At 55.2% G+C, this 22230-nt stretch overlaps 2 protein-coding genes across 7 annotated transcripts in view; one reads left to right on the plus strand and one right to left on the minus strand.

Moving 5' to 3' along the window:
* Window positions 1-11615, plus strand: part of BMP6 (bone morphogenetic protein 6) — a 149535-nt gene extending 137920 nt beyond the window's left edge. Inside the window, exons 3-7 of one of the 3 annotated variants that reach the window (XM_055570540.1) lie at window positions 587-735; window positions 1340-1537; window positions 9056-9135; window positions 9907-10017; window positions 10113-11615. In XM_055570540.1, coding sequence (XP_055426515.1) covers window positions 587-735; window positions 1340-1537; window positions 9056-9135; window positions 9907-10017; window positions 10113-10262 — 688 coding nt within the window. In that variant the 3' untranslated portion in view covers window positions 10263-11615. Of the gene's footprint in view, window positions 1-586; window positions 736-1339; window positions 1538-3027; window positions 3796-9055; window positions 9136-9906; window positions 10018-10112 lie in introns of those variants that run through there. The other 2 variants (XM_055570541.1, XM_055570542.1) reach the window with 2 other exon arrangements.
* Window positions 11408-22230, minus strand: part of TXNDC5 (thioredoxin domain containing 5) — a 29313-nt gene continuing 18490 nt past the window's right edge. For 3 of the 4 annotated variants that reach the window (XM_055570544.1, XM_055570545.1, XM_055570543.1), the window contains exons 5-10: window positions 20690-20805; window positions 18289-18375; window positions 17513-17656; window positions 15453-15535; window positions 14057-14186; window positions 11408-12998 (exon numbers count right to left, since the gene is read on the minus strand). In XM_055570544.1, coding sequence (XP_055426519.1) covers window positions 12876-12998; window positions 14057-14186; window positions 15453-15535; window positions 17513-17656; window positions 18289-18375; window positions 20690-20805 — 683 coding nt within the window. In that variant the 3' untranslated portion in view covers window positions 11408-12875. The remainder of the gene's footprint in view (window positions 12999-14056; window positions 14187-15452; window positions 15536-17512; window positions 17657-18288; window positions 18376-20689; window positions 20806-22230) is intronic. The other variant, XR_008711309.1, reaches the window with a different exon arrangement.

Genomic DNA, 22230 nt, shown 5'->3' on the forward strand with positions numbered 1-22230 from the left:
GGTGCCGACATTGACTCTGGTCTGCGGTCCACATGAGCAAGGACTCGGCTCTTAACCGCAGGCCGTGTGCAAAGGTGTTGATTAAAAGAAAAGTATTGATAATCAGGAATAGCATGTGAACCCTGGTTTCCCCTTCCACAGGAACTAAGAACATGTGAGGATTGTTGGGCCCTCCTTAAAAAAAAAAAAAAAATCAAAACTTAGTAAATGCTCATCTTTACTAATCCTGATTTTAGTATTTTTTTCATCCTTTTCTTCACGGCCCCCCACCCCTCCATTTTCTTTTGAGTTCATTAGCCATAAAGTGAACAACCACAGGCCTGCTTACTTATTTATTTTTTCTTAAATCTAAAAACCCCTGGCACGAGCAGTTGTGAGGCTCCCGTGGACGTGGAGGGCCCTCCCGTGTCAGGAGGAAGCCAGTGTGGCACCCCAGCTCATGCGCACTCCCCTTGATGGCACTGGGCGCGTGTCCTGTGTGATGGGCAGGCGCGGGCTGCCGTCCTGCCTGCATTCTGATGCCGGGCGGGACCGCGGGCTGAGCCGGGGCCCTGTGCCCTCACCCTCTGTCTCCTCTCTCTTCCAGAGACTCGGACCTGTTTCTGCTGGGCACGCGTGCTGTGTGGGCCTCGGAGGCGGGCTGGCTGGAGTTTGACATCACGGCCACCAGCAACCTGTGGGTCCTGACTCCGCAGCACAACATGGGGCTGCAGCTGAGCGTGGTCACGCGCGATGGTGAGTTCAGGGACTCGGGCCTTCGCCTCCTTGGCAGCAGGTGTGGGCAGCCGTGGTCCGCAGGCGGGACCCCCATTTCCCGACCTCCTGGAGCCTTGGTGGACAAGCAGAGTCCTGCCCCAGGGCCTCCTGGCAAGGACTCGGGGACGGTTAGATGGTCCGGGAGCCTCAGAGAGGGATAGGAGCTGGGTGCTGAGTTAAAGAGGAAGGCCGGGGTGAGCTCTAGGTGCTGACGTTGAGTAGGTTTGTGGGGGCCCTTCCTGCACCCTCTCCTGCACTGTCAGAGCTCGGCAGGTCCCAGTCCCCTCGGGCTGGAGCCAGTCAGCCCATGACTTCACCTTCCTGGGTGGGAGACGTAAGATGGCAAAGATGAGTGTGAACAGAAGATAGCAGCAGGAACAGGGGAACTGGGGGTCCCACCACCCCTTGCCCTGCCTCCCGGGACCTCGGCAGGAAGAGTGGGGAGGGCTCAGGGTGCCCCGTGTCTCCCTGCACGTGGGCTCCTCCTCTCTGAGGGCACTCGGGAGGCTCGGGCGTGCCTCTGCAGGTGGACACCAGGCTCAGTGCCACATCTCAGAGGTGCGCTTTGGTATTTGCCTTGCAGGGCTCAGCATCAGCCCCGGGGCCGCGGGCCTGGTGGGCAGGGACGGCCCCTACGACAAGCAGCCCTTCATGGTGGCCTTCTTCAAGGCCAGCGAGGTCCACGTGCGCAGTGCCCGGTCGGCCCCCGGGCGGCGCCGGCAGCAGGCCCGGAACCGCTCCACCCCGGCCCAGGACGTGTCGCGGGCCTCCAGCGCCTCAGGTGGGTCAGGAACGCCGTCTTTCCAGGACACCTGTGGGCCCCGGGGCGTCTGTGAGGACACAGGAACTGCCGAGGCTTGCAGGCGCTGCCCAGCTTCTGCAGGCCTACGTGCAGCTGTAGGTGCCCTGGATTATCTGGACGGGCGCCTAGGCCGTCAGAGGGGAGACTTTGTGACCCCAAGATCGTCTGCAGGTTGAGACAGCCTCACTGTCTGCTGTCCCAGAAAAGCATCCTTCTGTTTGATCAGATTTCTCCCAGCTCTTCTTCATTCCCATAAAGATCCAGGGAATGACTGCATTTTCTCCAAATTGAATTATTCCCCAGGAAGTGGTGACGAACAGACTTCATGCATTTGTAGAAGGCGGGCTCGTGTTGGTCAATGCTCTTGGCTGGGAGTGATGGCAAGTCAGTTCCGGCACCCCTCTCTGATGGGTTTCATTGGTTTTCATTCAACTGGGAAGTTCGGTGTTCTGCCTTGAGATGTGGTGAGACCCACGGGCTCAGCGGATAGTAGGAATCCCCTTTCCTGTGTTCCTTTGTTGGTGGCGTTCTCAGAAAGCCTAGCTCAACATGTGGTGCTGAGAAAGGCAACCTCAGCTTCAGGATGAGAGCGCCTCTTCTGCAGTAGCTTCAGCAGACAGCTGGTCTGGGGTCGGTGCTCAGCCTGGAGCTAGGGGGTGGGGTGTGGCCCCCGCCCCCACCCCCCACCGCCTGCCCTGAACGGCAGGTTCAAAGGGCAAGAGAGAGGAAACAGCCCTCTCTGCCGGAGTGTCAGTTCAGCAGGCCTGCAGACAAGCTCCCTCCCATGCAGAGCCTCAGTGGGAGACGCAGAAGTCCAGTTTCAGAACAGGAGGCAGGGCGTGCAGGCGCTGATATGCAGCACAGAGCTGGTCAGTGTTGAATTCAAAACAAGGTGCATCTTGCTCTAAAGTGGGTGCTTACAGATTCTAGGCTTCCTTTCCCTTTAACTAGCCCAGAAATCAGGCACGAAGTTGAGGGTTCACTTTGGGATTTGTAGTCAGAGATCTTGCTTTCCTTATCAGTGCTCTGTAACTTGGTGTGTGTGCATGTGCTAAGTCATGTCCGACTCTTCAACCATGTGAACTGTAGCCTGCCAGGCTCTTCTGTCCATGGGATTCTCCAGGCAAGAATACTGGAGTGTGTTGCCGTGCCAGGGGAATCTTCCTGACCCAGGGACTGAACCTGCATCTCTCTTGTTCCCTGCATTGGCAGGCACCGGTTCTTTAACACTGACACCACCTGGGAAGCCCTACTTTGTGACTCAGGACGAACCTAATCCAGTTTGGCTTCGGTTTACCCAGCAGTTGGTGGGCATGCTTGATTCGCAGTGGCTTTGCTGGGATTGAATGAGGAGCATCGCTCTGGCTCAAAGATGAGGTGCCTCCAGCCATAGGAAGTTCTTAGCAGGTATGTCAGGCTCCTTAGAAGGGATTGTAAAATACGTCAGGCAGATGCATTAACTCTTCCAGGTGGCTTTAAAACAGTGTCATCTTCTGCGGCTGGAAAGAGTTCGTGAAACTTTCCAAAGCACCCAGTTTTCCTGTGGGAAGCAGTGTCTTCACTCTGGATTCCGACTCAGCCATTTCAGTTACCAGTGACTTGGATGTGGAACCAGAAGGTGCACCACCCAGCGTGATGTGACATTCTGCCGCTTGTCCTCTTGGTGTTTCTTGGAAGCGAAGCCCAGCATGGGTGTTCCTGTGTTTACTGCTAGAAACAGTCAGGGCTAGGGTTTAAAGAAAAAGAAGAAGTGATGACTTTCCTGTATGCGCTTTGGAGGAAGCCTTCTGAACAGCAATCATCCCGGGCTTCTCCTCGGGGCATGGCGGCCGTTCATTAACGAGCTGCGGTCAGTTTGGTGCCGGGACCTCAGACATGAAGGCAGCTCTTGGGATGCTGATTGCTTTTTTTAAATGAAAATTTCACTTGATTTATTCCACCTCCCCTCCCCCCACCAGTACACACATAAAATTTCTTTTCTAATTGAGAAAACATGTCATCTCTGATTTGGGTTTCCGTGGCATCACTGAATTATTCTCTTCCAAGTCCCTTTCAGCATTTTGTTTCCAGTTTTATGAGTTTAAATTAAATATGAGTATTAAAGGTGGACTGCTTTGTAAGAAGAGGCAAGTATACCTGCCTTTTTCAGGGGTAAGAAAGCAGAGTTCCTAACAAACGCCTCTGCCCTCACAAAAGGGGGTTTAAACCCCTTACTCTGGAGAGTCCTCCCCCCCGACCCCCCACTATCTTCAAAGACTCTCTCAAGATGGTCCAATTAATGATCCGGTTAGGCCCACTGAAGTATTGCTTTACTTTTTTTTTTTTTTTTTTTTAAACATGTATTTCTTAATTTTTTGGCTGAGTCAGGTCTTAGTTGCAGCATGCAGGATCTTCGCTGTGGTTCACGGGCTTAGTTGTCTATCCAGGGATCAAACCTGCGTCCCCTACATTGCAAAGAGGGTTCTTAACCACTGGACCGCCAAGAAGTCCCCAGCTCTCTCTCTCTGGTTCTTTCCTCCTTACTTTTTCTTGCCGTTAATGGGGATGGATGTGCAGAGGCACTTGCTCTTGGAGAAAGGATTTCCAGAAAGATAACAATCTCCTGCCCAGGGGCACAGACCAGCCGGTTTATGTTTATTTCTGGGCTATTGTGGGGCCAAGCGCTTCTGGGTCTTCATGCACTTTGTAGATGCTGCTGAGACAGACCGCTGTGGTCGCGTGTGACTGTGTGAGTCCAGGCAGGACTTCTCCTTGTGAGTCTTTCTGGAGGTTGAAGGAAGAGAGTGTTGCTCCCTGCTGCCCCCGTCTTCCACGGTGTGCTCCTAGGGAATTAACATTTCTCCACTCAAACGACCAGCAGCAGTAGCCCACTAGATACCGTTCTGCTGCTGGGCAGAGGAGTGAGTACATCAGTCCTCCAGCTGCCTGTCCTCCAGCTGAAACGTGGCAGGAAAATATGCGTCTGTGTTTAAAACTGAGCTGCCAAATCTGGAGACGGCAGGACTGGTCCTCAATGAGGAAGGGCCACTAGCCCATCTGCCTCTCTCCGTCCTCCCCCAAATCTGCTCTCACATCTCTCTTTGGCCTTCTAGTGGACTTTCCAAACACATGCACCGAAACAGTGGGTTTGGACCCAAGTCTCCCTGGATGGGCTTCACTTACCCTCTGTTTGCGCTTCTCCAGTGGGCTTGTGTATCGTCTGGACCATATCATTCGTCGTTCTGACACGTTTTACCACTAGAATCCCCAGTGGGCTTGGGGCAAGCCCACTGGGGATTCTAGTGACTCAGCCACTGATCCTGTGGTGCCCACCCTGTGCACGGTTCCCGGAGCTCTCATTAGATGGTCTCATTCTACCTGCTGCTTCCACAGTATCTTTCTCTCTGGTTCCATGATTTTGTCTCCAGGGGGACTGACACCTGACCAACCCATTACATGAGTTGTGAACAAATGGCCTTGAGGGATGGTTCCGTGTGGCGATTCTAGATTCTGTTCGAGCTCATTTTTCAAGATCTTTCCTAGACATCTTTGGGGCAGGGGTAGTTAATGCGATTTCAGTTCAGCTGGTGAGTCTGAGATTTTCTGCCATGTCTAGCAGCTGGCTGCCAACACCACGGGTGAGACTTGCTCTATGTTTTGGCAGATGGTTTTAAAACATTTTCTGCCACTTGGAACAATTATGTCAAATCAGATTAGCTAACTTTGGGTCCCCTTCATCCTTCATGTTTGTGGTGCCGTCACTCAGCCCTGCTGACTGTCATGAACTAGTAACTTCCCAAGACCCTCTCTCTCTTCGAAATGAGCTCTTCATTGATTCAGATGCTACCTGTGAGCATCTCTTAAATTCTCCTTCTGTCTTTCACCAGCCCACCCAAACATGTATCTTTAGGGATCCTGGGAGGAAAGCTGGCTCTGGTACATGTAAATATACTGCTGACCTTCTTGTTGCTAGTTGATACCTTCTACCTCTTGAACTTTCCAGTTGGGACCATTCAGTATGCTTCCAGCTTAAGAAAAGTAAGTAGAACTCACCACTTGCAAAGCAGCGATGCGGGTACTTTATTATAACTATCACATCTTTTGCTGTAGATTTCAGGGAATTTCAGCCCACAGACTAGGGCTCTCCTCCTCACAGATCAGTGTTTACTCAGCCTTTTAGTTCTTGGGAGGTGTCCCCTCTAGTTCCTTGTTTGCTTCCATGGGTGGACGTGCCAGAGGTGAGTGGGCTCATCCACTATGGACATGCGATGCTTGGGTAGAATGGACATGGGTCAGGGCTGTGACATAGCTGTTTATAGTTCTTCAAAGGTATTGAGCTACCCTGGTGGCTCAGACAGTAGAGAACCTGCCTGCCAATGCAGGAGGCATGGGTTCGATATCTGGGTCAGGAAGATTTCCCTGGAGAAGGGCATGGCAACCCATTCCAGTATTCTTGCCTGGAAAATTCCATGGACAGAGGAGCCTGGCGGGCTACAGTCCACGGGGATTGCAAAGAGATGGACACAGCTAAGTGACTAACCTTTTAAAAGGCATTGGGGATTTTGTCATTTTGACCTTAAATTCAAATTTTAGGGCCAGTAGCTTGGCTCCCAGATGTCTCAGTCAAGAGGTAGAGGCTTGTCCAGGGTTTTTTAAATGAAACCAGAACTTAATTCTCCACAGCTGTGGAGGACAAGTGTGGCATGAGTGATTGGAAAGTTGAATTGTTCCAAACTCCATATTCATAATACTTGACTCGCTTTTGCCATTAAGCCCCTTTAGGGTAAAAGTTGCCAAGGAATGAAGCTGACTAGAATTTGACCTTCTCCTCCATCCCTAGGGTTCACCCCTTATGAATATGCTATTGGCCAGTAGGCTGAATAATAAGAGGCATAAACAGATGCTGCCAGACACTCAAATTATCCATCGAGTACTGCCATCTCCCAGGAGAGCACTGGGGGCCGGGGGCCTCTAGCTAGGGACTGGGGACAGAGGGACATGGAGCAGAGTCTCAGGGCTCAACCTTTAAGGGATATCTCTGTCGTCAAGATCCTTAGCTCCCTATTCTCTTATTCATCAAGACAAAGGCTGAGAAGAGATAAGAGCCCCGATTAAATGGAGCTGTGTGAGACCTTGAAATCCTGCAGCCACAAACGAGTGGGATGGGCCTTCACCGCTGCCTCTCCTGCTAACCATCCCGCCGTAAACAAAATCGAGACACTGAAAATCAAGCTGCCCTCTCCCCGCCTGCCCCCCACCTCCCCAAACACTTTATGAGATTATCGACACCAGAAATCCTGCAGCGTCATGGCACAGGTCTGGGCTTCCCCTGGCAAGCCTCGGAAGCTGCGTGGATCATGGGGTACACGGGAGCCAGAGCCGCCTCTGGGAGAAGCTGGCGGATCCGGCCGAGGACAAGAGCGGTCAGACCGGTGCAGACGGAGGTGCCGGGGGAACAGCTGCTCTTTGTCCCTGACCTTGTCATTCTAGGCTGGAAGGGAGATGAGAGCAGGGAACTGTTGCCTCTAAAAAACAAGTTTCCTCTGGGAGGACTAGCCTGAGCTTGGAGAACCTGGGCCGTGTGGACAGCATGCTCTGTGCGCCTGCTGTTCTAGTGTTTTCCTGGCTGAGCGTGGGGCCTGCAGCTGGCGTGGCCTGGGGTGGGGAGGGGCACGACCAGCCCCCCACAGCCCCGGGTTGCGGGGGCGGCAGAAGCCCTGGCTCCTCCCCTGGGCCCTGGTTTCTTAGGCCGCCCTGCCTCTGTCTTTTCCCTCCTCTGTGTTTCTTCTCTCTCTTCCTTTTGGGGCTGGAAAGGCGGCAGGGCTGCTGCCGAACCCCAGGGCTTGGGCTGGGCCGGGGCTGCCCAGACTCAGATGCCGCCGCCTCCCCGGGGGCTGCCCAGCCCCGCCTGGGTGTAAGGAGGGCCCTGCCCTTCTCGTCCAGCCGCCACCCCCCCCTCCCCGACTCTCCTGAGCATCTCCCAGCCTTTGGCCCCAGGGAAGAAAGAGCCAGAACGGGGTGGGACCATGGGTCAGCCAGAGCGGAGTGTCGGCGGGAGCCCTCGCCCACGTCATCTCGGTTCCAGGCGGCAGGACGAGAAACTCCCCCGCCTGCATCCTGACACCAGCCGGGGGTCCTCCAGTCCCGTTCCGTCCTGACCTCCCTGCCTGGGGTGGGCACAGGTGCCACGAGGTCAGGGGCTCTGCCCGCTTCTGATGCCCCCGCTGGTCTGTCTACTGGGGGGATTCAGGGCTTCCTGCAGCGCCCCCTCCCCGGTCTGATGATACTCTGGAGCAACTCCTGGGCCTCGGGGGAGTGCTGCACTCAGGATTCCAGTTGGATTATAAGGGACACAGGGGAGGAACAGCCCCCTCGCTCCCCCTCTGAGAAGAGCGGCTTGGGACACGGGGCTCCCCCCGCCCCCTGCAGGGATCCCGCAGGTCGCCCTCCACATGCGGACGTGCCTGCCCACCTGTGGGCTCCCCCAAGCCCCGTGTCCAGAGCCATTACACGGGGCTCAGGACTTGACCTCCATCTCCAATCCCCCTTCCCCAGAGGTCAGGCTGGCCTGAGTTCTTTCTGGGGAGCAGACCCCATCCTGGGCTCTCTGGGGACCCACGAGGAGCTGGAGTGATCGCACAGGAGATTCCACGGTTTGGGTCACTCTTCACGCGTCCTCACACTCATTCCATGACTGCTGTCTCCCCTTCCACCTCGTAACTGTGCCTTCTCTGACCTCCCGAGGGGGTTTCTCTCCGGCACCCCCGTGCACGGCGTCCAGATTGTGTTTTGTGCTGGAGTGAGCTGGGCACATCACGCATCACCCCTGCCGCTCCCCAAGTTGCTGGAGGACAGAAGCCTCGTCTGACGGGGCCCCTCGTTGCTTGGGGAGGGCATGCCACACAGAAGCGGCTCTGTCAGCCCTCGATGAGCGGGGGTCGGGTGAGAAACCAGACTAGTGGGGCCTGACTCCAGAGAGGTGTGCGCGCTTCTGCTGATGTGCTGGGCGCTGCTCTCCTGGGCTGGCTTAGTGGGGGCTGGGGGACACTGACCCGGTCACGGGACTGGACAGCAGTGTCCCCCCACTCCTGGCCTCCTGGCTCCAGGGCGCCCCCTTCAGGAGGCCCTTCCTGACCCCCCAAGCCATCCTCACAGGCTCCAAGCAGCTTCAGGATGGTCCCCGTTAGAATCAGAACCTGCCAGTGTGTTTGTCTTAAACGTGAATCGTGTCCTCTGAGTTAGTGCTCTGGGGCCTCTTGGTCCAATAGGGGATCACGACATGCCCCTGTTGCTGAAAGGGGTCCACTCGGGTCAGTGCGGGCGTGTCGAGATGGGAGCCGGTGTGCCCGACCCTGGGGTAGAGGGGAGACAGCGTGTCAGACGCCCGAGCGGCTGGCAGCCTGCGGAGCTCTGGGTGCCCCAGGCCGCGGCCAGCGGGGGCTCGCCCGTGGCCAAGGGTCCGGGTGAGGCTGTGAAGGAAGGAATGAGGCAGTTATGGGCGTGCCTTCTGATCCCCAGCAGACTACAACAGCAGCGAGCTGAAGACGGCCTGCCGGAAGCATGAGCTCTACGTGAGCTTCCAGGACCTGGGGTGGCAGGTGAGTGCTCCTGACCGTCTCAGGGCCTCCTCTCGTCCTGAAGGCAGCGGCTGCCATCCTCAGAGACCTTGCACTTCAGGGTCAGGAAGGTTCCTCCTGGGAAGGTACTTAGGAGCCTTTCAGATGCCCAGGTCTTGGAGAGGAGGGGCGACAGCCCGCCCACTTGTGCTTGAAGCCCCCCCGCCCCCGCACCTCTCCAGGGGCCCCCAGGTGCACGGCCTCCGAGTCCCTGCAGATCCACAGCCAGCCCAGAGTTCTCCCCTCATTCTCTCTCGGTCCCCAGGGCCTGCATTGCTTTGGGCATTTCAACAGTGTGCACTGGGTTTCGAGAAAGGGCTGCAAAAACTGATCTGACAGTTATCAGCTCACCCAGACTGGAAGGGCACCCGTGTGCTGCCTCTTTCCTGAAGCCGCTGCTCAGGCAAATTCTAGGTGCCACGTGACTGGAGATGGTTCCCATGTGTAGGTGGCCTTATGGGGACAGGGGAACCCTGGACTCCAGGAGGCACCTCTGGTCCAGGTTCCTGGAGCCAACCACCTCCGGGCCTCCAGGCAGGCTGGGGGCAGGTGGGCCCAGCGGTGGGAACCAGGGCTCCAGAGTCAGACTGAGCAGGTCTGCACCTCCCTCTGCCCCTCATGCATCCTTGACCCCGTGTCTGTCTCCTTAGCTGCCCCACGTGAGCTAGGCCTTCTCACGGGGTTCCTCAGCACCCAGGGGGTGCGGGGCATGTGTGCTGACCCCTTGTCGCTTCCTTTTTGCGTTCACTTAAGGACTGGATCATTGCCCCCAAGGGCTACGCCGCCAACTACTGTGACGGAGAGTGTTCGTTCCCTCTCAACGCGCACATGAACGCTACCAACCACGCCATCGTGCAGACCCTGGTGAGTGCCGGCCGGCTTCACACCACGGCGGCGGGGGGTCAGCCAGGACTGGGGGCCATCCCTAACGCCGCCCCCTCCTCTCGTCTCTGGAACAGGTTCACCTCATGAACCCCGAATACGTCCCCAAACCGTGCTGCGCGCCCACGAAACTGAACGCCATCTCGGTGCTCTACTTCGACGACAACTCCAATGTCATCCTGAAGAAATACCGGAACATGGTCGTACGAGCGTGTGGGTGCCACTGACTTGGGGTGAGTGGAGTGGCTGGGGACGCTGTGCACGCACTGCCTGGACTCCTGGATCACATCCGCCTTAAGCCCACAGAGGCCCCCGGGACGCAGGAGGAGACCCCGAGGCCACCTTTGGCTGGTGTTGGCCTTTCCGCCGGACGCAGACCCGAAGGGACCCCGTCCGCCCCTTGCTCACACCGTGAGTGTTGTGAGTAGCCATTGGGCTCTAGGAAGCAGCACTTGAGCGTCTGAAGTCGGGGGACTGCAGAAATGTTAACTTGGAAGGGTTCCCCTCTGCACCCTCCCCAAACCCACCAAAATCAGTTACTGCTTTAGATCCAAGCTCCTTGTGGTTTTAGAGAGTAAATAGGGAAAATAATCTTGAAGTAAAAGTCTTCTTTGGCTCAAATATCAGCGGGTTCAGTAGTTTCTCAAAGGCAGAGTTTGCAGATCACGGGAAGGGTCGGATACACCTCTGTTCCGATCTTGCCCTGGGAACGTGGGTCTCAGCTGGGCGGCCGGCAAGTAAGTGCCTTTTGTCTCAGTCTTGCTGTCATGTGGGCATTTTGTTGGCTGAGAGAAGATACACTTATTTTAGTTAAACTACATCCTTTACCCCTCTCCTCGCCCCGGCATTTGCTGTTTTCTGTGCTAGGACCAAAAGCAGAGAGAGTGTGACCCCCTCTTTGAGGGGGGAGGCTCCACAGAAGAGAAGCCTTTTTAAAGCCATCGTTTACCCGAGCGACTCGTCTGCACCCCTTCCCGTGGGGGATGGCTCTCTGAAAAGCTCACTTACGTTAGGACTGCCACTTCTCCTGTGTTGGTAACGCAATTCTTTGACGGGACAGCGTCCTGCGTCAAGGGTTTAGACCAGTAGAAGTGATGGGCTGAGGACTTCCTAAGTCATCTAGACTGAGGAAGGGGTTAGGACAGGCGTGTGGGTTGGGAACTGAAATCATGGTTTTCTCCTGTTGAAAATGAGACTCAGATTTAAGATGTCTTTTTCACGATCATGTACTAGGAAACCAATTTCATACTAAACTGATTAAATAATACATTTATGATCTATATCTGCACTTACAGCTTTTTTGTAAATAGAAACTATAATTTATTGTCTATTTTATATCTGTTTTGCTGTAACATTTAAGGAAAGACCAGACTTTTTTTTTTTTTTTTTAAAAAGAGTTTATTTAGAAAGTATCATAGTGTAAACAAATTGTACCACTTTGATTTTCTTTTAAAACAAGACTCAATGCAAAGCTGAAGCCACTCATGAGGATTGTGCTTCTCTAGAAAGTTGGGTTGTTTTTTTTTTTTAAAAGAACATCTGTGAACCATACATGATTAATAAAGATCTCCTTTAAGGCAGAGGCTGGCCGGGATCCTGCTGTTTCGTCTGCTGCAGACAGTGGACGGGGTCTCGTTTCTCACTAAGCGGCCACGTCGCCTGAGCAAGGGCGGTGGGGCGAAGGGTGTTATCACGAGGGCTAACTGATGCTGAAGGACGTACAGGTTATATACCTTAAGGGAGCCTAGGCCTACGGCGGCTGATTTCCAAGGGCGTCGGTAAAAGGGCTTTATACCCAGGATGGCGTGAATCAGGACACCAGGGACGTGGCTGACTGCAACCCTGCCTGCCTTGGTCTGGAGGTCGAATCAATCCCCTCTGCACATAGGAGACGGGCGGCCTCCCAGAAGGCAGACCAAATACAGGGCGTCTGACGCCACCTGCTGCGGGGCCGTGGGGTGTCCCCGGTCCCCGACACCCGACCTGGGAGAGTTCGTGCAGCCCTCCTGCCCCCTCCTGGGAGGCAGAGACAATCAGAACCTTCCTAGGAGTTCTTAGAAGGGTCACGACGAACTGTGTGGCACTTCCCACGTCCACAGTTTCCACGAGAGACATCGAATCCTGACGTTCACAGGGACTCTGGCTTCACATTCCCAAATGAAATCTTGCAGGAGAGACAGACGTATTCCTTGAACAGTAATAAGCAATCGGTTGAGTGTCGACACCCACACAAGGCCATGGCAGCGGCACTATCTTCCTCAGGCACGTGTCAGGGGTACCACGGCTTTCACGGCGGCTCACCACCCTCCGTGAGAGGCACCTGCAGAGACAGGAGGTCCAGGAGGGGCTGGACAAGTGGCTCTTCCACAGGCATCGGGGGTTTGTGTGTTAAATCTGCTCCAAGCTATGGACCAGCCACGTATGAACAAGTCATGTGATCAAAGCAACTCAACAGGGCCACAAGGCAAGGCCAACTGGCTAGGACTCGCGGGCCCTTTGAAAACAACGCTTTGGATGACGCTGTCACCAGACTCACTCGGGAGCCAAAAGTAGTCTGGCAGTTGGGTTTTCCTCGACTCTTGTTTTAGTCTCAAAGGAAACCATTTCGATTTCACCAAGAGCAAGTTAAAGGGGGGAATGGATGGTAGGTCGCCACCGAAAATATTTAGTTTGCAAAGGGATCGTGAGTTACACATTTACTTAGAGAAACTTAAGAATCTGTAGGGTGTGTTGGCTTAAAAACACACACGGAGAAGACAGCACGAGTTTAGTACATTCGGATCTCTGAGTCACCGCTGCGGGGAAGCGGGGAGCGGCTGAGGGACGGCGCCCCGCCGGGCTCACAGCTCGTCCTTCGCCTGACGCAGGACGAAGCGGTGCAAGGAATCCAGGTCGCGACTCCCGCTGTGCTCGCCGACCTTTTCTCCTCCACGGAAAAGCAGCAGTGTGGGATAGCCTCGTACCTTAAAAAAAGAAAAGAAAAGCTTAAAAAAAAGCCTGATTCATGCACAGAGTAAAATCAGAAAAGATCCTTGAGCCCAAGGAAGTCTACAGCTAGATTTTCAGAGCGCAAGACCCTCAGCAAACTACCCGAGGCTGCAGAAAGCAGAGCCTTGGGGCTCTATTTCACTTTTCAAACCCAAACGAAACACTTTCAAGATTAGCACTGAGGAGGCACTTCACGCTGAAGTGCGTCTTGTATTTTCACAGCAGCCCTGGGGAGCTGGTGCCGGCCTGAGAGGCTGCACTCCTGACAGGCTCCCGGGTGACGTGCAGGTGCCCCGAGGCCACACTGAGAAGCGAGAGCCTCATGGGCACACGCCTGTCCACTGCGGCTCACCGCTTTTCTCTTGAAAACACAGACACACTGTGTTCTAGTAAGCAGATGACGTTTGTGGTATTATCTCTTCTAATAAACTCCAGAGGCCTCAGAAGTGTTTTAAGAGAACAACACAAGTTGAAAAACAGAAATTGCAAGTGTTCTAGGCTATTTAATGGTGCTAATAGCTTGGAAAGAAGGCAACAGCTGCATGAAGAAGCCAAGCCACGCGCCTAGGCTGCTGGTGCAGCCCTCCCAGCGGGGAAGTGTGGGATCAAACACTTCCTCTATGGAGCGCCGCCTCGTGTCTGAAAAGCAAGCTCCTCAGGTGTTTACAAGGAAGGCGACGCGCCAGCTGTTCGGCCAACAAGAACGGTCCTGCAGGTGGGGTCTTGCCCTCCAGCTCTGAGTCTCAGCTACCGCCAGCCTCCCGCCAGGTGGGGAAGCCTCACTCCCTACCCACCACCACGGAATCATGTGCACTCACAGAGAAAAACCTTTCTTTTGGGAGAGCAGCTCTTTTTGCTTTTCAAATGAGAAAGGAAAAAACCTCAAGATGCTCAAAAGGACACGAACACTTTGTTGAGAGGAGGAGGGCAGCGTGAGTGACCTCGGATGGGGCCACGCCACCCCATCACAGTCCCCCTGGGAACCCCCCACCCCCCGTTCTGTCCCCAGGAGGCTCCAGCCACGCGGACCCACCGAGTACTTGCTGCAGAGGTTCCGTTCAGCAGTGCAGTCCACCTCGGCGATGGTGACCTCCGCCAGGCCGGGGAATTCCTTCTTGGAGAGGTCCTCCCAGGTCGGGGCCAGGTCCTTGCAGTGCCCGCACCTGGGGACAGAACATGACGGAGCCGCTGAGGCGTTGGATCCACTCACCCACTCGCCGCTGCCCAGACGGCCTCCTGGGCCTGAGTTTATAAACGTCAGCCTTCCTCCTCCCCCACCCCCATCCCTGAATCCAAATGTTCAGGTAACTGGACAGAGGCAACATGGTCTGAGAACGATACTGAGCTGGGAAACCTTCTCTGCGGTAAACTGCGGGCTCCCTTGTTTATAAGTGTACCATGAGCAGGAGGTGAACAGGAAACGAGACCCTTTTTAAAAAAATCACTTGAATATCAGAAGTAGGATAGATTTCTTATGGTCCCAAATGTTCAAGAGAATTCGAAGCTTCCTCGAGGCACTGAGTCTCCTTCCAGCCCACCTTCCCCTCTATGAGCTGCTCCCCCCGCTTACTTGGTCCACACAGCTTTAGGTTGACAGAAAACACTGAAAACACCTAACAGTTTTAAAGGCATCATTTCCTCGTGTTTCTATTCTTTAAGAAGAACTGGGCAACTCCAAGTCACAGGCTCCTTAGCTGTGTGGCTGTTACTCATGAGCACTTGGGACGAAACAAACCGAGGACCAGAAACGGCCCGTGGCGACCTTACTTGCTCACGTTTAGAAACAGGAGCCTACATTCTCCTCCACGTTTTTCCCAAATGGGCTGTTTCAAGACAAAGCTCTCCTCCCATTTCACAGCTGAGGAAACTGGGTTCCAGAGAACTCAAGGGGCTTCCAGGGTCACACGTGCGAGGCACAGCCCGGAACCCGCTGTGTTCCCGCCGCCTCCGGTGCCTTGGTCTGGAGCAGCCCCCACCCCTGCTCCGGTCCACAAAGACCACGGGATGGGCAGGGCAGCTGACTGACATGCTGCACGGCTCCAGCGGCAACTGGAGCTCCAGTCAGTTCCCCTCTAACATCCCGAGACGGATTGGCAAAGCTACATCAGGAAGTTCACGGTGCTGAACCCAAACGGCCATCCGTGTGGAAGCGCACACAGATCCCACACGACTTCAACGTGACGCTGGCCGTGGTACCAATCTTGTTTCAGTGTTTTCTCCAAAGCAGACTGAGCTTGAACCTCCTCCAAACTTCTGCCTACCTGAATGCAGGAGCTGAGCGGTAACACTTCTTTTCCCGGAGAGCATGACTGTGTGTGAGCGTGGTATGTGCCCAACACTGAGTCTCGAGGCTCGGCACACGAGTGGGGAATCAGGGTGTACCTTGAGGGCATGATGACAGAGCAGCTTCTGATCCAACAGCCACTTACCATGGAGCATAAAACTTGATGAAGGTTATGCCTTCTGCGATGGCGTCATCGAAGTTCCTCTCTGTCAATGCCAACACGGTGCCCTGAGGGGAGGGAAAAGCCACAACTCAAACACAGCAGATACGACAGTGTGGGTCAAGTTTCGGGATCCCAGATATGCCAGTCAGACATCTTTAAAATGCTGCAACGTGTGCTCCAAGGCTACACACACCCCCCCACACGACTCGCTGTTCACAAAACATCAGCAACTAATCACAGGGCCCACGGTCCGGAGCCCAGGAGATGCCGTGCGGACGGGTGGGCCATGCCCGGGTCTGCACCGCGCAGGCCTGGAGCCCCAAACACTGACCCAAGTCCAAACCGCCAGCCTCCCTGAAGTCTGCACACACACTGCTGTTCTCGCTGGTTCTACTGCTCTCATCTGTGGATTCGTAAAGAGATTTTCTTCTCTAAAGACCCTAGAAAAGCATAGGCACTGATGTGTTTTACAGATAAACAGGCTGCTTTCCATCTTAAAATTCAAAGTCAATGTGAAAACTGTTCAATCTGAACTCTGGAGAATTCAGGGCAAAGGGGCAGCAAGCCAGTCTGCTCTGAAGCGCTTCCATCGGGATGGTTCTTTAGAGAACTGTATCTGGTCCTCCAAAAGTGGACGTGCCATCCTCGCGTGGGAGCAAGGGCACGGCGCTGCGTCACGTGACTGCAGTCCCCCGGCCGCCCCCTCGAGTCCGGCGCCGGGTCCCGGTTCAGTGCCCGGGAGGCCGTCTGGACCCTGCCACCTTTCTGTCCGGAGAGGTGACCACACTCCCCGAAAGATCCACTTAATGGTGGAAAAGGTGAGTATAAATAGAAACCGTCTGGGCTTGATGAAAACATCCAAGTATATAATTAGACTGGATCTGGGATGACCTTTACAACCACTGCAACACACTCCCCGACACGGGGTCCGTAACTACAAAATCATTTGTTTACTTCTGAAAACAAAACGTCAATGTTTAACCAACATCCACGCAGTCCCCAGGCGCCGAGGTTCCCGCTGAGGGCAGGGGAGGCCCACCGCGGCCCCACACGGGGTGGAGGGGGTAGGCTGCCACTGGCTTTTCCAAGCATGGATGCCTGGCCTCGGGGCATGGTGGCTCCAGCCAGTCACAACCACCCTGTGAACACTGAGGCTAGAGGGTCACTGTGGGGCAGGGAGGGCGTCCCCGACAGGACCAAGGCGCCCCGTCCCGGGGAAGAACCCCACAGGCCATGTGGACTGAATCAGCAACACGAGGATTCCACTTAGGAACTAAACTGACAACCACGCCTTACAGTTCCTAGCTGAGCAAACACAGTTGTGATTCCCCGAGTAGTCTCATTCCCACCCCTGGCACCCAACTCATCTGGGGAGACAGACATTGGCTGCAGCTTCAGACGCACACACTGACCTGTCGCTGCGTCCACACCCCCAGCCCAGCCCTGAAAACCGCTTCCCTCCTCCTCCCACCCTGAGCTCGGTGCACTGTCCCCTGGACACCCCAGTGCCCACCCGGCGTCCCTGGCCAAGCTCTCCACCACCCCAATGCGCTGGTGGAGCTGGACTCCCCTCAGCCGTGGGGGCCTGACACCGCCCATCTCAATACAACCCTTTCCCATCTCTTGCACACGGGCTGTAGCCGGGCAGCTTTCGTCAAGTCCCCGTCCATTCCAAGCCCGCCACTGGCTTCCTACAGACCTAAGACCCTTGGCGGGCTGACAAGACCTTCCTCGGTGCAGTGACCACCTCCTCTCCGCCCCACACGGCGCCCTTGTCCTCCTCGCCCTGTCCTCCTGCCGGCGCAGCCCCTCCAGCAAATACCCACTCGCCCCTCAGCTGTTCGCTGACACAAGGGCAGCGATGACTAACCCAAGGGAAGAACGCTCCAGAAACGTGGACACATACTTTCAGGATCCTTGTCTCACACCTGCTTCAAGGTTTTTAAAGAGAAACCCCTATAAGTACGTAAAAGCAGGCAATGAGGTCGTGTTGAAAACGTGGAGTGTGGGCCATTCCCACACCGTCCCTGGTTGGCACCCACCTGGTCGGCTGCGGGCTCGGTGGCCAGCGTTGGGGCCTCCGAGGGCTGGGCGGGCTCCGGGGCGGCACGCCCCGCGCTCTGCAGCTGCGACTCCACGTATTCCCTCAGCGAGTCCAGATCCCGCTTTCCCTTGTACTGGTCCACCTGTTGGGGCACAGGCACACGTCAGCGCTGTGGGCCCTCCCCTGCCTGCCCGGGACCCCTGCCTTCGGGCGGCTCCCTCTGGGGGTCCTGGCCAGTGGTGTCCGCTGCTCGAATGTCAAGGCAAAGCATAAATGATCTGCTCTGAGCAGAGAGTTTGATAGGGCCTTTCTTCTGGGGAACCAAGGGTCACCAGGTCTGGGCGCAGTCCATCGGCCAGGGATGGAGCAGACACTGACCCCCTCAAAGGCCAGGGCCAGAGCAGTGGAGCAGGACCGTAGATCCAGCTTGTTCTAAAGATAACCTGAGCCTGCAACGCTGTGTGTCAACAGCTGACGGTTCCTCTCAACCACCAGATCTCACCAGGGAAGACCAAGAACCTCTCGTCCCGTGACATGTGTCCCTTTACATCAGAGCCCAAACCACTTGTGCTGGCAAGCTGTGCTGAGCTCAGTCGCTCAGTCGTGTCTGACTCTTTGCGGTTGCATGGACTGCAGCCCGCCAGGCTGCTCTGTCCATGGGGATTCTCCAGGCTAGAACACTGGAGTGGGTTGCCGTGCCCTGTTAACCCACGTGATGGCTCAGCTGGGGCAAAGACACACCTCCTATCTCCACACGGAGACCCGAAGACGTACCTTTTTGCCATCTCGGAACCAGAGGAGCGTAGGATAACCTCGGACCTGGTTTCCTGAGCAGAGTTCATAGTGCTGCGTGCAGTCCACCTGGAGAGAGAGACCGCACACCCAGTCAGTTTCTCCGAGGGCCTTCCTGACCAACTACCAACTGTCTGTCGGACACTCAGCACTTTTTTCAGAAAGAAAACTACTCAAGTCCCCCATGGGCAGAGTCTCTGTAGTGTCTGCAGATTCTGGAGAGACCTTTCCCAAGAACTGCTCAGCTGCCCCTGAGTGGAGGGGGCAGGGGAACAAGATGTACTTCAGAGACGTGATTCATTTTCACTCATTTAAAAACACCAGCTTTTAGGAAGCGATCATTTACCCTGAGCAGGTTAACAGGTGGAAAAAGGGACCCTACCCTGACAGCTGGAGAGGGGATGGCCTGCTGCTAGGGACAGAGACCGCCCCCAGCCAGTCACAAGGTGAGCTGAGAAACATCTTCTCAGGTCTACAGCCAGACCACCCTCAACATGCTCTATCTCATCTGATCTCGAAAGCTAAGCAAGGTAGGGCCAGGTTAGTACTCGGATGGGAAAAATATCTTCTCAGGTTCAAGCTTACAGAGTTTCAAGATAAAGTGGAAAAAAGTCATCAGTTTTAAATAGGAGTATTTGCACTATAATAAAAAGACAAAACTGAAAAAAAAAAAAACAACTCTAAGTCTTTAACAGGCAACAGTCAAAAGTTCCTTTAACGACTCTCACTTCCGAGGCCTTTGCTCCGAGGCCTCTGCTCCGAGCCCAGGTCTTTGCTCCGAGGCCTCTGCTCCGAGCCCAGGCCTTTGCTCCGAGGCCTCTGCTCCGAGCCCAGGTCTTTGCTCCGAGGCCTCTGCTCCGAGCCCAGGTCTTTGCTCCGAGGCCTCTGCTCCGAGCCCAGGTCTTTGCTCCGACGTCTCTGCTCCGAGCCCAGGTCTTTGCTCCGAGGCCTCTGCTCCGAGGCCTCTGCTCCGAGCCCAGGTCTTTGCTCCGAGGCCTCTGCTCCGAGCCCAGGTCTTTGCTCCGAGGCCTCTGCTCCGAGCCCAGGTCATTGCTCCGAGGCCTCTGCTCCGAGCCCAGGCCTTTGCTCCAAGGCCTTTGCTCTGAGGCCTCTGCTCCGAGCCCAGGTCTTTGCTCCGAGGCCTCTGCTCCGAGCCCAGGTCTTTGCTCCGACGTCTCTGCTCCGAGCCCAGGTCTTTGCTCCGAGGCCTCTGCTCTGAGGCCTCTGCTCCGAGCCCAGGTCTTTGCTCCGAGGCCTCTGCTCCGAGCCCAGGTCTTTGCTCCGAGGCCTCTGCTCCGAGCCCAGGTCTTTGCTCCGAGGCCTCTGCTCCGAGCCCAGGTCATTGCTCCGAGGCCTCTGCTCCGAGCCCAGGTCTCTGCTCCGAGGCCTCTGCTCCGAGCCCAGGCCTTTGCTCCGAGGCCTTTGCTCTGAGGCCTCTGCTCCGAGCCCAGGTCTTTGCTCCGACGCCTCTGCTCCGAGCCCAGGTCTTTGCTCCGAGGCCTCTGCTCCGAGCCCAGGTCTTTGCTCCGAGGCCTCTGTTCCGAGCCCAGGTCGCGCTCAGCGCTTCGCTGTCACCCACTTCAGTCACATCTCGTCTGGTTTTGCAGAGCGGGAGACGGGGGTGCAGAACTGCTTGAGGTGGCTGGCCACGTCTATCTGAACCCCAGGCTTGTGCTTTTGGCATCTCCCTGTGCTGGGCTGCTGGCAGATTCTCTTATTAACTACTGGACACATGGCGCCGAGTCTGTATATGAATCAGTCCCCAGCAAAGCAGAGGAGGAGGTTTTGATAAAAAGCGATGCAGGCAGGGGTGTCTGGTGGGTGCTGGGGGATGGATGAGATTACAAGTGCTTGAAGATCCAGAAGCTACCCTAGATATTTCTAGAAAACCCAGTGGTTAGGCACCACTTCTGGCTTCCCCACGTGAAGTAGGAAAGGATTCCAGGCAGCAGGGTGAGCAGGTGGGGCTCACTTCAGGTGGGTCTTTTGTACCCTGTGTGGGCATGCAGCCGAGGTCCTTTAGGAACCAGATCCTGGCCGAGACCCAGTGTGGCTGGTCTCTGAGGGCGTCCAGTGAATGTTCTCTACGGCTCTGTCCCAGGTTTTGGCAGAAAGGCCTCTGGGCTGCCAGTCCAGAACAGGCCATGGCTTCAAAATCAACCAAGGAGCCAAAGCCCTAATTTTAATCTCTAGAATGTGGAAAAGTCAGCACTCTCGAAACCAGATTGCCATCTGTGAAAGTGAAATGAATTATCAAGTGGCGCGCTAAATGGAATTAATAAATCAAGTTTGCGACTACACGCACAGAATTAATAATGGGCTACTTGGCTAATTAATCCAGCCAAAGATGGTCTATTTCCAGTTCAACAGGGTGCTCACTCACCTTGCCAATCTTGACAGTTTCGGAATGTTCAAGGCCCAGAGCCAGCTGCTCCCAGGTCGGAGCCAGAGCTTTGCAGTGACCACACCACGGGGCGAAGAACTTGATGAAGTGGTCTCCTTCGAGGGGAGAAGGCAGGGAGGGGGAGAGAGTGATTCACAGCCACCCACACGGACAGAACGGGCGCATCTCAGCTCCGTCTTCCTGCAGAGCTCAGCTCAGGATGAACCCTTCAGCCGGTAAGAAGTGACTCCCCATCAAATATGTCTCTATCCCTGAGTTCGTGGCAATTCTTAGAAAGGAATTTGTCACCTTTGAAGGACACCAGGGAACCAACTCATTATTTGGAAAACTGGCAAAAAAGGGGAAGAAGCGGGCACTTTACAGCCTGTCTTTCCTGAGATGAACTGCACTCCGGATAACGGAGTGATAAACGAGGGCCAGTTACCTCTCGCTGGAAAAAATGAAGGGACGCTGTCACTTCAGCAGTGCTGCTGGCTGGCATCTCGGGTGAATTACGGATTCTGCGCGGTGATGGGCAAGGCTGCTGACATCAGAGAGAGACTGCCCAGCCATGCGGCCACGCTCACACCCCTCAAAACATCAAACACAGAGCGAAAACAGCCCTAGAGCCAACTGCCAGCTCACATGGAATAGAGACATGAGGGCCTGGAGACAGGGAGGCTGTATTCCACACCCTGGGAATACGACGAGTCCCCACTGCGGGAAATGTGCAGGTCTGTGTGCTTGGCAAACAGAAGGCAAGGGAGAAAGAGATGCTGAGGGAACAGAGAGACTGAAAGAGACTTAGGAGAGAGATATTTAAAAAAGGAGAGCGACCAGCCTCAACTACTGTGCTGGAGGGCACACTCGAGTGACGAACCGGAGAGGAAAGTAAGTGGTGGTTTCCGCACGGTCAGGCAGGGCTCTTCGGGGGACAGAAGGAAGCGGGTGGGAGAGGAGCGGGGACGTGAGCTGGACAGTGGCTACAGGGTGAGTGCTTTACGACCATTCACTGCCCCTACACTGCTTTCTGTATCCAGCTTTTATTTCATGATAAAATAGAAGATAAAAAAAAAAAAACCCAAAAACTCAAGTATCACTCTCTTGGCTAGGAAGTAAACCACATCATGACTGAGACACTGAAGACTTTTATCTCGGCTCTTCGACCTCGACCAGCCTAGGGCAAAGAAAGGTGTCAGGCTGTGAGCAGACCACGTCAGGCTGCAGGGAGGGACAGAAGCAACTAGCAGCCCTGACGGGGACCCAGGCTCCAAGTCAGGCTCGCCGTGGCGACGCCCAGGGGCACCTGGTCAGCGTAGCAGTGAGGCACTGGAGGGACCTGGGGGGAACCTTGCTTCGACAGTCAATGTTTCGTATCAACTATACCTCAGTTCTTTAAAGTAAAACAAAAACAAAAAAAATATATATATATGTTAGCAGCTGGTCTGCAAGGCTGGAACCATGTCTCCCCAGACAGGCCCGTCACCGCCCTGAGCTGTGAGATGGAGACAGCCCGTCCAGGATTTCCCAGCGCCTCAAGA

This window comes from Bubalus kerabau, chromosome 3, assembly GCF_029407905.1.
Source record: "Bubalus kerabau isolate K-KA32 ecotype Philippines breed swamp buffalo chromosome 3, PCC_UOA_SB_1v2, whole genome shotgun sequence".
NCBI classification, from domain to species: Eukaryota; Metazoa; Chordata; class Mammalia; order Artiodactyla; family Bovidae; genus Bubalus; species Bubalus kerabau.